The following is a 14,417-nucleotide window of genomic DNA, read 5'->3' as shown; positions in this document are numbered from 1 at the left end:
ATATTACTAAGCAAGGACAGTGAACTTGGATTAAAAAAAACAGATCATACTTAACCAATTTAAGCAAATTCTTCAAGAAAGTTGCCCAGTGTACATATAAAATGTCTACAGCAGATGTGGTATTTTGAACTTTCAAAAGCAATTAATCCAAGTGCCATAAGAGATTTGTTGCAAACTCTCAGGGCAGCATAAGTGGTGACATGTACTGAGATAAAAAGTAAATGGACAGTTCTTAAATTGGTTAATATATATTCCAGTGATCTATTTTGGGATCTTTTTCCCACAAATGTGAACATGGACATGGAGGGAATACCATCAAAATTTGAGAACATGGCAATGCGAGAAAGAATGCAGGAAACAGCAGGGCACGGACTTGTTAGGACTATGCATAAATGGCTAAAATGTGATAAGTAGATAAATGTGAATTAGTATATATTGGGGGGGAGGGGGAAAATAAACAGAAATATATGGTAAATGGCAACATTCTCAATGGAAAATAGGACCAGAGAGATTAAACAGTGTGCACACAGTAATTTCAAGTCAAGCTATAATAGAAAAAGCCATAACATTTAAAGGACAAATGGGATTTCTGACTTTTATCTATGGAATTACTGAATTTAAAGCAAGGAGATGAAGAATCTAACAACAACATGGGCCAGGCTTTTGTTGTAGGTAAATTGAGAAATATTCAGCACAAAAATTAGGTAAAACGGGCAGCTGAATAAATGTTGTACAAAATCAAAATTACCCTTTAAGTGGGCACAGGCACAATGGGCCAAATAGTTTCCTTTTGTGCTATGATTTTTAATTCAGATATGTAATCTTCCATTTCCCTACACAATCCATTGTAAATTACTTTAGAAATAATTACCATCTCCAAACCCTGAAAAATTCTTTTGGCTTAGGTTTCCAATAATGTGGCATTATGAGAACTTATGGTAATCAATTTTTTTTTTTGTTCTCCAAGGTGAGTATTAGGAATGTTAAAAGAAAAGGTTATAGCAAAGAATCCATTTTATGTTCAGAACTCCATTTTGAAGTTAAAGCACTATTGAAACAGGAGATAAGCATAGAATATCACCAGACAGCTCAAAATTACCGCGGTTCTTTTTTCAGCCTTGTATCGATAACAATCATGTAAGTTAGCTTTCTGAGGTGCTGATCTTGCAACAGATACTTCTACCTGTTTGATAACTACTTGGTTATCTTTTGTATACATCCAAATACATCTTTTTATTATGAGACCAATCTCTGGAATGCTGAGCTAATGTAAGAGTGTAAATCAAGAAAGAAAGCCATGCAGGAGGTACAATGTAAAAATGGCTTTTTAACTGTTGGAAACGAGTGAGACCTTAATCATGGAAATTAGGGAACACCCAGGGGCAAAGCACCCTGCGAATGAGTTTAGCAACCACAAGGTTTCCCTCAAGCTTCAGATCATCGCGTGTGCTGTCTGTGAGTACCATTCCATCTAATAAACTCTATAACCAAAGACTCTGATGGTGGAATTGGACATGGGTTGGTATGCTAAACAGGCAGTATCACATTGGACCTCTATATGCCCAGACCGATATTCAGTTTCATTGGCTTCAACAGAATTGAATATTGGACATGTGGTAGAATGTCAGTGAAAACAATTCTTCCTGTTTTGTGTCCCCACCCATGTCCAATTTCACACCCTCCGCACCTAGAACTTCAATTCTTGCACAGAGACAACAGCTCCAAGTTTGTGTCTGTTTTATTCAACAGCAATTCAAGCAGGTTTAATTTTAAAAAAAGTCATCAACCTAAATATAGATGAATGGACATGCAGCTATATTTTTCTCCCAAAGAAGAGGCAGAGGCAGTAATTCACACAATGCTGTAAGTTCAGTGGTTATGCCTCAAATGTAGAAAGTCAGTTCAAGAACTAGAGCTAACAAAAAGATCCTGTCCTACAACTCTTTCACTGGTAGGAATTTTATTCATGTGAAACTACATTTAGAAAGCCTATTTCAATTAACTGAGCAGGCTTAATCACAAAATAATCTTGAATGCTGCTTCAATGGCAGACCTGACAGGAGCTCTGGAAATTGCCCAAAGGTACCTCACCAGTCATACTTCTGCAACCAAAAAAAAATCAAGAAATGTTTTGTGAACACCCTCTGCACAAGTGTGCAATTTTTACATGTTTCCACTCTTCAGATAAAACCTTTAGCACATTTGCTGACAAAATAGCAAATTTCTCCCTACTTCTGGCTCAAAATTCAGACTAGTTTCCACATTCCAAATAAGTTTCTTAGTTATCATTTTTGTCTTTGTAATTATATTGCTTCCTCAAAGAAAGCACAGTTCCCAGATTTATCCTAGCAGAGGTAATAATTTAAAGCTCAAAATAGTTTGTATTTCTGTTTATAATTTTGTTTCTCTATTTCATGATTTGCAAATGCCGTAGCAAAAATACTTACTGAAGTTGAAGCTAGTGACGACAATCATTAACACATAAGGTTACATCACACATAAAAAGCATACATTTGCTTGTAAAATAGGTGCAAGCCTAGGATTCACTTCAAGGACATCCAGTGCATCCCTCTGCAAAACAGGATCTGAAAATATGCACATTTTAAACTCCCACAGATACAATAATGGACCTAAAAATAACTTTATGTTTTGGAGTTCAAAGACTTAGGCTAGTCACATATGCATCATTAATTCAAACAGCCAAGTAACTAGGATCTCAAACTTTTCTTAAAAGCTTTCAAGCTTTAAAAGCCCTATGGCCCAAAGTATAGGGATCCGGTTGTAGCCATTCATTTAAGCATCAACCAGAAAGATAACACTAGGTACAGCAGTGTGTTCCTCTCCAATTATTTTGTTACAATTGTCCTATGGACTTGGAGCTTGCAGTCTCATCTGGAGTCCCAAAATCTCTGAATTTGCAAAATTGAGACAAGGAAGGTTCCTATTCCCACAGGGATCTTAGGGCATATGCTGATATGGACTTAAATGCTGATACACACAGAGTTTGGCAACTTGTGGCAAATATCCTCAGATTTTAGTAAGCAAGCATCACTTGCTCCATTAACTTTGTGAAGATGCTCAGCTGTGGCATCAACAATCACATCACGTGTGTTAACACACCTTTTAGTTCCTATCTTAATACAGCATCTCAGAGAGCACCTCCACTTAAAAGCTTTACTCTGTGTTTTCCAGCTTCAGCACAGACCACAAAGGTGCATGTGTCAATAATCTCTAACAGTAAACTTGACCTTCTTGCAACTCAAATCAGTGTAAGTGTAACAGGTCTCTTTCAGTTAACAATTATTACATTTTGCTTAAAGTGAAGCATAAGCTTGCTCAAGTTAGGCTAATGTTTTTGAGGGGTGGGGGCACAGGTGTTGATCCCAATGAATGAAATTAAATTTTTTTCTTAGGAGGAGAGAAATGAAGTATCCTAGAATTCACACCAGCAACCAACTTATAACACTGCTTCAAACAACTATCCTTTGGGACATTGAACACTGCAAACATCCTCCAACATCATTTGAGGCTTGGATTATATAACAAGCATTATTATATTTTTTAAAAATAGCATACCCTAAAACAAAAAGCTTATTTCACTTTTAACAACCCATGTGCAGTTCTCAGCTGTGTCAGTGATAAAGGTACATATCTTCATATTGCAAGTACCCAAGCCATCTCCAAGTTCAAAGTAATGGCCCTAAAAGAAACACATTATAACACAGCTTCAAACAATAAAGGGGAGGAAGACAGGACACCTAAACTTAAAATAAAGAAATCATACACATGTTCCACATTAACATCTCAACGACTAATGCCAATGTCCTTGATTTGCAGGGTTTTGCAGCTTTCTTCAGCCTCTGGGCCCTCAGGTAACCATATGAATTACTTTTTGAAACAAATGCACATCCCCTGGTTGGAATTAATTCCATTAGCCAAAATAGGGCGCATAGTATTCCCTTTATCCAATTTGATTAAATGATATCTCTTGCAAATCAGAAACTCACAAATCTAGTTTTGCACTTTCAGCCACAGAGTATAGTAATGCAGATATTAAAATAATAAGGGATCCGCCCAGGAGGTCTGTCTCTTCTGGTCAGAACTTTTTAAGACTAATGGAGAATTTAGAGGAACTGAAGTAATGATCCTTCCGCTCCCTCACAGCATAACTAATAGTTAGCCAATTGTGCATTAAGATCTATTCAGGTCCTACAGTTCTATTGCTTTCCAATCAGAGGTGCCTGTTAGCACTAAAGAAGCCATAAAAAACATGCCACCATCAATTTAGATTAGATTATAATTCTTACAGGGGTGGTTGTTAATTCTTACAATTTATTGTCCATAAATTGCAAACAGACCAGAAAGAGTCCAAATACCCAAGAAGTAATTCAATAGATAAAATTTTAACCTATAAATACTCCATTTGACAAATTAAAAATAAGTATACCCTGTCTTTGTGCTGCAACATGCCATAAACATTTATCACCGAGAGTGTCAGAGAGAAACAAGCAATCTTGTTTTTACTGTGAATAGTTCACAGAAGGCAATAGAAACAGCGTTAACAGTTACTAAACTGAAAAGCATTTTCAACGATCATAACATTTCCATGAGTAAGACTGGCTGGATAAGTCAAAACAACTCTGGCTACTCATAATAGAATATATTATGATAAGACTGAGCTATTGAAAGCTTGCTTTAAAAAATTATATGACATACCAGATTGTTATAAAAACCCATCTGGTTCACTAATGTTCTTTAGGGAAGGAAATCTACTGTTCATAGTCTGTTTGGCCTACATATTTTTTATTTGTTAATGGGATGTGGACATCACTGGCAGGGCCAGCATTTATTGCCCAGCCCTAATTGCCCTTGAGAAACGAGTGGCTTGCTAGGCCATTTCAAAGGGCATTTAAGAGTCAACCACATTGCTTTGGGCCTAGAATCATATGTAGGCCAGACCAAGTAAGGACAGCAGATTTCCAGATAGGTTTTTACAATGGTTTCCAGATTTTGTTTTGTTTATTGAATTCAAATTCGAACCCAGATGCTCAGAGCATTACCCTGGGTATCTGGATTACTAGTCCAGTGACAATACCATCACACCACTGCCTCTCTTACATGTGACTCCAGACACATAGCAATGTGGTTGACTCTTAACTGCCTTCTGAAATGGCCAAGGAAGGCATTCATTATATCAAACTGCCATAATAAAGTCTAATAACAAAACCAGATGGACCACCTTGCATCGACCGAAGCACCGAGCATGACAAAGGCAGACAAAGTCCAGTTGACCCTGCAAAGTCCTCCTATCTAACACCTAGGGACTTATGCCAGCATTGGGAGACTTGACAAGCAACAGCTTTACATGGTCATACTTGCAGAATCATAACTGTCAGCCAATATCCCAGAATCTTCAATCACCACCCTTGGGTATATCATGTCCTATCGGCAGGACAGACCAGAGATGGTGCCTCAGTGGTATACATTCAGGAGTGAGTGGCCCTTGGGGTTCTCAACATCGACTCCATGGCATCACTTGTATATCTGCATGGTAGACAAACTTTTTAAAGGAAAACAACTGTGGATGCATGAAATGAGTGGCCTTCAACAACCACAGTCATCTTCCTTTGTGCTAAGCATGTCTGCAGGTAGTGGAAAGCTTTTCCCCAATTCCCACTGACTTTAATTTTCTAGAGCTCCTTGATGCCAAACTTGATGCAATGCTGCTTGGATGTCAAGGGCAGTTACTCTCTCATCACCTCAGGGAAGTGTCTTAGGACCAACCGTTTTCAACTCCATCAATGGCCTTCCCTCCATCATAAGGTCAGAAGCAGGGAGGCATGCTGATGATTGCACTGTTTAGTTTCATTCACCATTCATCAAAAAACAAGTAGTCGACGCATGCGTGCAGCAAGATTTGGACGACATTCAGGCTCAGGCTGATAAGTGGCAAATAACAGTTGCACCACACAAGTGTCGGGTATTTGTTAACTGCGGAGCACATATAAATGGATGCGTAATGAAACTGTGGTGTGGTTTAGTTAAGAGGTGTTGTATGTATAATGTTTTGTTCTGTAAACAAATGCAAAACGGAATAAAGACTGGCACCACTATTATCCTTCAGCTACTGCCTTTCCAGAATATTATAGCAATGACCATATCCAACAAGACAAAATCTAACCACTTCCCCATGACATTCAACGGCATTACTATAACTGAATCTCCTACAATCAACATCCTAGAGGGTTAGTACTGACCAAAAAAAACTTGGCCAGCAACATAAATATGTGACTATAAAAGGAGGTCAGAGGATCTGTATTGTGTGACAAGTCACTCACCTCCTGACTTCCCCAAAGTCACCCACAAGGCACAGGTCAGAAGCATGATGGAATATTCCCCACTTGCCTGGATGCAGTAGCAACACAAGAAACTATCAACATCCAGGACAAAGCATCCCTCTGAATCGGCACGCCATCCAACACATTAAACCTCTGCTCCATCTGCCATTGATGCACATGGCTATAGCAACCACAGTAACTTGCCAAGGCTTCTCCAGTAACGCTTCCCAAACCCAGGCCTTTTACCACCTAGAAGGACAAGAGCAGCATGGTAACACCACAACCTCCAAATTCACCACTACAGTGTCTTGGAAGTATATCATAATTTATTCACCATCACTGGGTCAAAAGCCTAGAACTCCCCAATAAACAGAACTAGGAGTGTACCTTCACTACATGGATTGCATTGGTTTCAGAAAGTAGCATACTGCCAGTTTCTCAAGAGCAGTTAGGAATAGGCAATAAATGCTAGCCTGGCCAGTGACACTCACATCCCATGAATAATCTTTTTTGGTAAATTCACTTCAATTAAAGTGAAGCTATATACTTTGTCTCCTCTCCAAAGTGAAAATTAGAGTACGTGAAGCAAAGTGCTGTTTCAATTTTCTTTAAAATTGTACTCAAACTCCTGATCCAGCCTCTCTCGGGCATTATGCCACAAGCTGCTTTTGACATGTGCCCCATAGCTGGTGATCAAGAACATGAAGTCACTGTTTGCTTTAAAACATCCCACACTTTGAATTCCATAACCAATTAAAAATCAAATCACATCACAAATCATAATTTTACAATATTCCAATAAATGCACCTTTAGGTCATGTTCTCCTTCAGCAAGCTGAATTTTATTTCTCAAACAACTTGTGGTAGGGTCTTCAGTGTTCTAAAAATCTGCATTTGAATATAGCATAGCTCTGTAATACTCCAATTTTTTTCTCTTCTAATGCTTTTCTCCCTACAACCCCACTCCCCTCATCAAAAAAGCACTCTCCAGTTTGAACATAAGAAACAGAAGTAGGCCATTCAGCCCAACTTCCTGCTCCGTCATTCAAGATGATCATGGCTGTTATAGAAACTAGGAGCAGGAGTAGGCCATTTGGTCCTTTGAGCCTGCTCCACCATTCAATATGATTATGGCTGATCCTCTATCTCAACTCCATATTCCCGCTTTCTCTCCATACCCCTTGATGCCCCTAATATCCAAAAAATTATCTATTTCTTTCTTGAATATACTCAGTGACCCGACTTCCACAGCCTTCTGTGGTAGAGAATTCCACAGGTTGACCACCCTCTGGGTGAAAAAATTTCTCTTCATTTCAGTCCTAAATGGCTTGCTCTGTATCCTGAGACTGTGGCCTGTGGTTCCCCAACCAGGGCAAACATCCTCCCTGCATCCACTCTGTCTAGCCCTGTTAGAATTTTATATGTTTCAACCAGATCCCCTCTCATTCTTCTAAACTCTAGTGAATACAAGTCCAGTCGAACCAATCTCTCCTCATACGACAGCCCTGCCATCCCCAGTATCAGCCTAGTGAAACTTCACTGTAATCCCTCTATGGCAAGTATATCCTTTCTTAGGTAGGGAGACCAAAACTACACGCAATGCTCCAGGTGTTGTCTCACCAAGGCTCTATATAACTGCAATAAGACATCCCTACTTCTGAACGCAAATCCTCTTGCAATGAAGGCCAACATGCCATTTGCCTTCCTAATTGCTTGCTGCACCTCTCTGTTTACTTTCATTGACTGGTGTACAAGGACACCCAGATCCCTTTGTATATCCACATTTCCAAATATGTCACTATCTAAACAATACTCTGCCTTTCTGTTTTTCACACCGAAGCGTATAACTTCACATTTATCCACGTTACACTGCATCTGCCATGTGTTTGCCCACACACACTTGTCTAAATCACCCTAAAGCCTCCTTGCATCCTTCTCACAACTCTCACAACCCTGCCCAGTTTTGTGTCGTCAGCTAACTTGAAAATATTGTATTTGGTTCCCTCATCCAAGTCATTTATATATATCGTGAATAGCTGGGACCCAAGCACTGATCCCTGCAGTACACAGTCACCGCCTGCCACCCGGAAAAAGACCCATTTATTCCCCGAGTCTGTTTCCAGTCTGTCAACCAATTCTCAATCCATGCCAGTATATTACCCCCAATCCCATGTGTTTTAATTTTGCCCACTAGCCTCTTATGTGGGACCTTATCAAAAGCCTTCTAGAAATCCAAATACACCACGTCCACTGGTTCTCCCTTATCTATTCTATTAGTTACATCCTCAAAAAACTCCAGTAGATTAGTTAAGCATGATTTCCCTTTCATAAACCTATGCTGGCTTTGTCTAATCATATTAATGCTTTCCAAGTGTTTTGTTACCACGTCTTTTATAATAGAATCCAGCAATTTTTCCACTAATGATGTTAGGCTAACTAGTCTGTAATTCTGTTTTTTCTTTCCCTCCTTTTTTAAATAGTGGGGTTACATTTGCCACCCTCCAATCTGTAGGAACTGCTCCAGAGTCTATAGAACTTTGGAAGATGACCACCAATGCATCCAATATTTACAGGGCCACTTCCTTTAGTAGATTATCAGGCCCTGGGGATTTTTCACCCTTTAACCCCATTAATTTCTCTGGCGTCATTTTTTCACTAATACTGATTTTCTTTAATTCCACCCTCTCATTTAGACCCTTGGTTCCCTAACATTTCTGGGAAATTATGTGTCCTCTTTTGTGAAAGAAGAACCGAAATTTGTGTTCAATTCTTCTGCCATTTCTTTGTTCTCCATTATAATTTCCCCCATTTGACTATAAATGACCTATGTTTATCTTTGCTAATCTTTTTCTCTTCACATATTTATAGACGCTTTTTCAGTCAGTTTTAATGCTCCTTGCAAGTTTACTATCATACTCCATTTTCCCCTTCTTAATTAATCTTTTTGTCCACTTTTGCTGAATTCTAAACTGCTCCCAATCCTCAAACTTGCTGCTTTTTCTGGCAATTTTATATGTCTCCTCTTTGGGTTAATACTATCCCTAATTTCTTTTGAAAGCCATGGTTGAGCCGCCTTTCCTGTTTTACGTTTGCGATAGACAGGAACGAATAGTTGTTGCAATTCATGCATACGTTCTTTAAATATTAGCCATTGCCAATCCACTATCAACCCTTTTAGTAAGGTTCTCCAATCCATCATTGCCAACTTGCACCTCATGCCCTCGTAGTTCCCTTTATTTAGATTCAGGACCCTAGATTCGGATTTACCTTCTTCACTCTCCATCCTAATGAACAATTCTATCATTTTATGGTCGGTCTTCCCCAAGGGACCCCGCACAACAAAATTGTTAATTAATCCTCTCTCATTGCACAATACCCAGTCTAGGATAGCTTGTTCTCCTTTTGGTTCCTCAACGTATTGGTGTAAAAAAAAAAACCATCCCCTACACACTCCAAGAAATCCTTCCCCGCAGTATTATTGCTAGTTTGGTTTGTCCAATCTATATGTAGATTAAAGTCACCCATGATTACAGTTGTACCCTTATTGCAAGCATCTCTAATTTCCTGCTTAATGCCTTCCCTTACATCTCCATTACTGTTTGGGGGCCTATAGACAATCCCCACCAACGTTTTCTGCCCCTTGGTGTTTATCTCCACCCAAACAGATTCCACATCATGATTTTTTGTGCCAATAGCCTTCCTCACTATTGCATTGATTTACTCCTTTACTAACAATGCTACCCCACCTCTTTTCCCTATTTGTCTGTCCTTTCTAAAAACTGAATACCCCTGGATGTTCAGTTTCCATCCTTGGTCACCCCCTGTGGCCACGTCTCCGTAATTACAACTATATCATAACCATTTTTATCTATTTGCGCTGTTAATTCATCTACCTTATTGCAAATGCTCCGTGAATTAAAATGCAATGCCTTTAAACTTGCTCTTTTTAACCTCATTAGTCATCTGAGCTTTATTCTGCGCTGTGACCCCTTACTATTGAACCCCTATCATTATAGCCCTGCCACTCTTCTTCCTCCCCTCTTGTGCAGCAGAGCCATGCATGGTGCCATGGACTTGGATTGTGCTGCTTTCCCTTGAGAAGTCATCTCCCGCAACAGTATCCAAAACGGTAAATCTGTTAGAGAGGGGGACGACCACAGGGGACTCTTGTACTACCTGTTTTCCTCTACTCTGCCTGGTGGTCACCCATCCCCTTTCTGCCTGTTCAATCTTTACCTGCGGTGTGACCACCTCACTGAATGTGCTGTCCACAATAATCTCAGCAATGCAGATGTTCCACAGTGAATCCACCCACAGCTCCAGCTCCAAAATGTAGTTAGCCAGGAGCTGCAGCTGGACATGCTTCCTGCACACATGACCGGGGCTTAACTCTACTCTCCTGCCTGCCTTCCATAACCCTCAACTCCCTTGTCACTCAAAAATCTGCTGACTCAGCCTTGAATATATTCAATGACCCAGCCTACGCTGTTCGCTGAGGAAGAGAATTTCAAACACTAATAACCCTCTGCAAAGAAATTTGCCATCATCTCAGTCTTAAATGGGTGACCCATTATTTCGAAACTGCCCCTGGCTCTAGATTCCCCCAAGAGGAAACATCCTCTCAGCTTCCACCCTTTCAAGCCCCCTCAGAATCTTATGTCTCAAGGAGATCACCTCTCATTCTTCTAAATTCCACTGAGAATAGACCTAACCTGTTTAACCTTCCCTCATAAGACAAACTAGGAATTGGCCTGTGACCCTTCTCTGAACTGCTTCCAATGCAAAGTATGTCCCTCCTTAAATAAGGTGACAAAAATTGTACACAATACTCTGGGTGTGCTCTGTAATGCCCTGTACAACTGCCTTAAGATGTCCTCATACTCATACTCCAACCTCCTTACAATAAAGGTCAACATTCTGTTTGCTATCCTAATTACTTGCTCTATCTGCATGGTGACTTTGAGAGATTCATGCACATGGACACCCAGATCCCTCTTTATTGCAGCATTCTGTAGTATCTCTGCATTTAAATATTTTTCTAACGTTCTATTGTCGAAGTGGAGCATGTCACATTTTTCTACATTATACTCCATCTGCCAAACTTTTGCCCACCGACTTAACCTATTTATATCCATGTGCAAACTCTATGTATCCTCCTCACAACTTGCTTGCCTATTTATCTTGTATTATCAGCAAATTTGCCTACAATATAGCCAGTCCTTATAGCCAAGTCATTAATATAGTCCTTAAACAGTTGATCATGCATCTATTATTGTTTTCCTTTAAAACAGTTTGTCTACCATGTTGGTATACAAGTGATTAAACTGCAGGTTCTGGTCACAGAGCAAGGTAGAATCCTGCTGTGCACCTGTTTGATGGATAGCTCTAAAAAGGTTAAGACACAACTTTATACTACAGTTATTCAATAGAATTGGATTTTTTCCAAGTGCAATTATACTGAGAAGGGCTTCCAATTTTTAAAAAAAATCAACATTCAGGACATTGAGGCCTTAATCACCGTTCACGAAATTAAATTATTCTGCAAAGTGGTCAACCAAGATTAATTGATAGAATGATTTCTCAGCTTTCTCCAAAAGTAGTACGTTTATTAAATAAATTAGGAAGTTAATTATCTTAAAGAAAGTTAAATCTACTTAAATTGGAGCCAACATGACTGTATAAAACTTCACAAACAAAAGCTACTTTGGATCAGTACTAATCTAGTCAGGAAAGAACTACAAAATCAACTGTCATAGTTAAATTGTCAATTAATGGAACAAAGCTACATTAACGGTTGAAGAGGACAAAGGACATCCCAAGAAATTATTCAAGGGAGGTTACCACCTAGCACAGCAACATTTTTATATTTATTTGGACTCTTAAGCTGTATGTAACTTCTTAAAACTGTTTCTCCATGAATCTCACAATATTAATGATGTAATGTTACCTGTTCGTGCAGTTGCTGAGTCCCAATTTAAATCAAATTCTGAAGATTCACTTTCTTCAACTGGAAAAAAAAAAGAAAGCCAGTTACATTATTATTCATTCCCGGAATGTTGCAAGAGTCAACAGATGAGACATGAAATTCAATACCCTTTCTGGTTCGTAAATGTCATTCAAAAATGTGTTTACTGTTATATCTCCCATATCAATAACCCAACTCTACTGTGGAAGTAGAAATACCAAAAAAAGAAACCTCAGTCAAAAAATTGAATTGAAATATACATTCATTTGTTCTGTTCATATCTTTCAAACAGTAGTTATTAACAGCTGGGTAGCCCAATAAGTGACTATAAGCATGAATTGACATTGGTAGGTTTTGCCCCCGAATAGAATGTTATTTTTACTCAAAGAATAATTTAAGATGTACTACTCCCCAACAAAATTACTATTGAGTCACTTCTAGCACTTCTGCAGAAACAATATTGCAATGAGCAAGTGGCCAATCACTAGGACAGCCACCTTTAGAGAGGTACTGAGAGGAATCTTTACAGTCCTGGGAGGGGTGGATTGAAGGTGAGACCAAGAGGAATTTCACAGAAGTTGGTGTTGGGTCGGTAGGTCGACACACTCCGCATCCAAGCTGTCTTCACTGAGGCAGGTCAGCAGCTGCAGAGGCCATCCCCCACTGCAGCAGACAGACACCCAGAGGTGCAAGCTCAGCAGGTGCCTGGAGGCAGCTTGGCCTGCGTTTATTGCCCATCCTTATTCGCCCTTGAGAAGGTGGTGATGAACCTCCACCTTAAACTGCTACAGTCCATGTGATGTAGGTACACCCACAGTGCCACTGGGTAGGGAATTCCAGGATTTTGACCGTGATGATGAAAGAAATGTATCACCATTCTAAGTCAGGACTTAGAGGGGAACTTGGAGGTGCTGGTGTTCCCATGCACCTCTTGCCCACATCATGTGAAATAATTTTTACAAAATTTATGTAGCTCCTGACTAAATGCCTTTTAGAAATCCAAATATACTGCATCCACTGATTCCTTTTTATCTACCTTGCTAGTTACATCCTCAAAAAACTGTAACAGGTTTGTCAAAAACAATTTCCCTTTCATAATATAATTACTAACTGGCCTGTTATCATGCTCCTTGTAGATTCTAGCATTTTACTTACTACTGATGTCAGATTAACTGGCCAGTAAGTTCCACGTTTCCTCTCTCCTTCCTTTCTTGAATAACGGTGATACATTTGACACCTTCCAATTCACTGGGACTGTTCCAAAATATAGGGAATTTTAGAAAATCACAAACCTGTTGCTGTTTTTTTTGAGAATATAACTAAAAGCATAGATCAAGAGGAACCAGTGGATGTAGCATATTTGGATTTTCAAATCTTCACCTCTATGCTCCCCTCCAAGTTCTGACTTAGAAATTATATCACCATTCTTTCATTGTCACTCCATCCACTGTCTCTGCAACCCTTTTAACTCCAAAACATAAGCCATCAGGTCCCAGTGGATTTGTCAGCTTTCAGCCCCATTTATTTCTCCAACATTTTTTCTTTATCTGTTATTAATTCATTAAAGTTCCCAACTTTCATTTGGCTCTTCGTTCCCCACTATTTCTGATGCTGCTTTTGTAGCTTCTACTGAGAGAGACAATGGGCAAGACTTTGACTCATTCAACCCACCCACTTGCAGAGTTAAAATCCAGTCCATGTATTTGTTTAAGGTCTCTGCCATTTACTTATTCCCCGTTATAATTTCTCATACCTCAGCCTCTAAAGGACCTTCATTTACTTTTGATACTCTCTTCCTTTTTACATATTTGTACAAGCTCTTACAATCTATTTTTATATTTCTTGCTGATTTACTCTCATTCTATTGTTTCCCTTTATCAATACTTTGGTCATCTTTTGCTGTTTCCTAAAATACTCCCAATCGTTAGGCTTACTACTTTTCTTGATAATATTGTATACCTCTTCTTTTAATCTAATGCTCTCCTCAACCTCTTCAGTTAGCCATGGAGGGATCAATTCTTTCAGAGTTTTTATTTCTCAACCAATGTATATTTGTTGAGAATAACAAAATGCTTCTTTAAATGTTTGCCACTGTTTACCTGCTATCATACCTA

The 14,417-nt window shown here is 39.2% G+C and overlaps 1 protein-coding gene across 3 annotated transcripts in view; it reads right to left on the bottom strand.

Annotated features, from left to right (window-relative positions):
- znf423 (zinc finger protein 423) overlaps nucleotides 1-14,417 on the bottom strand; it is a 369,797-nt gene that overhangs the window by 294,712 nt on the left and 60,668 nt on the right. For all 3 annotated transcript variants that reach the window (XM_041191829.1, XM_041191830.1, XM_041191831.1), the window contains exon 2: nucleotides 12,286-12,345. In XM_041191829.1, the coding sequence (XP_041047763.1) occupies nucleotides 12,286-12,345 (60 nt within the window). The remainder of the gene's footprint in view (nucleotides 1-12,285; nucleotides 12,346-14,417) is intronic.

This window comes from Carcharodon carcharias, chromosome 7, assembly GCF_017639515.1.
Source record: "Carcharodon carcharias isolate sCarCar2 chromosome 7, sCarCar2.pri, whole genome shotgun sequence".
In the NCBI taxonomy this organism is placed as follows: domain Eukaryota; kingdom Metazoa; phylum Chordata; class Chondrichthyes; order Lamniformes; family Lamnidae; genus Carcharodon; species Carcharodon carcharias.
Note: the sequence above shows the minus strand (reverse complement) of the source record. Positions and strands in the feature narration are given on the sequence as shown.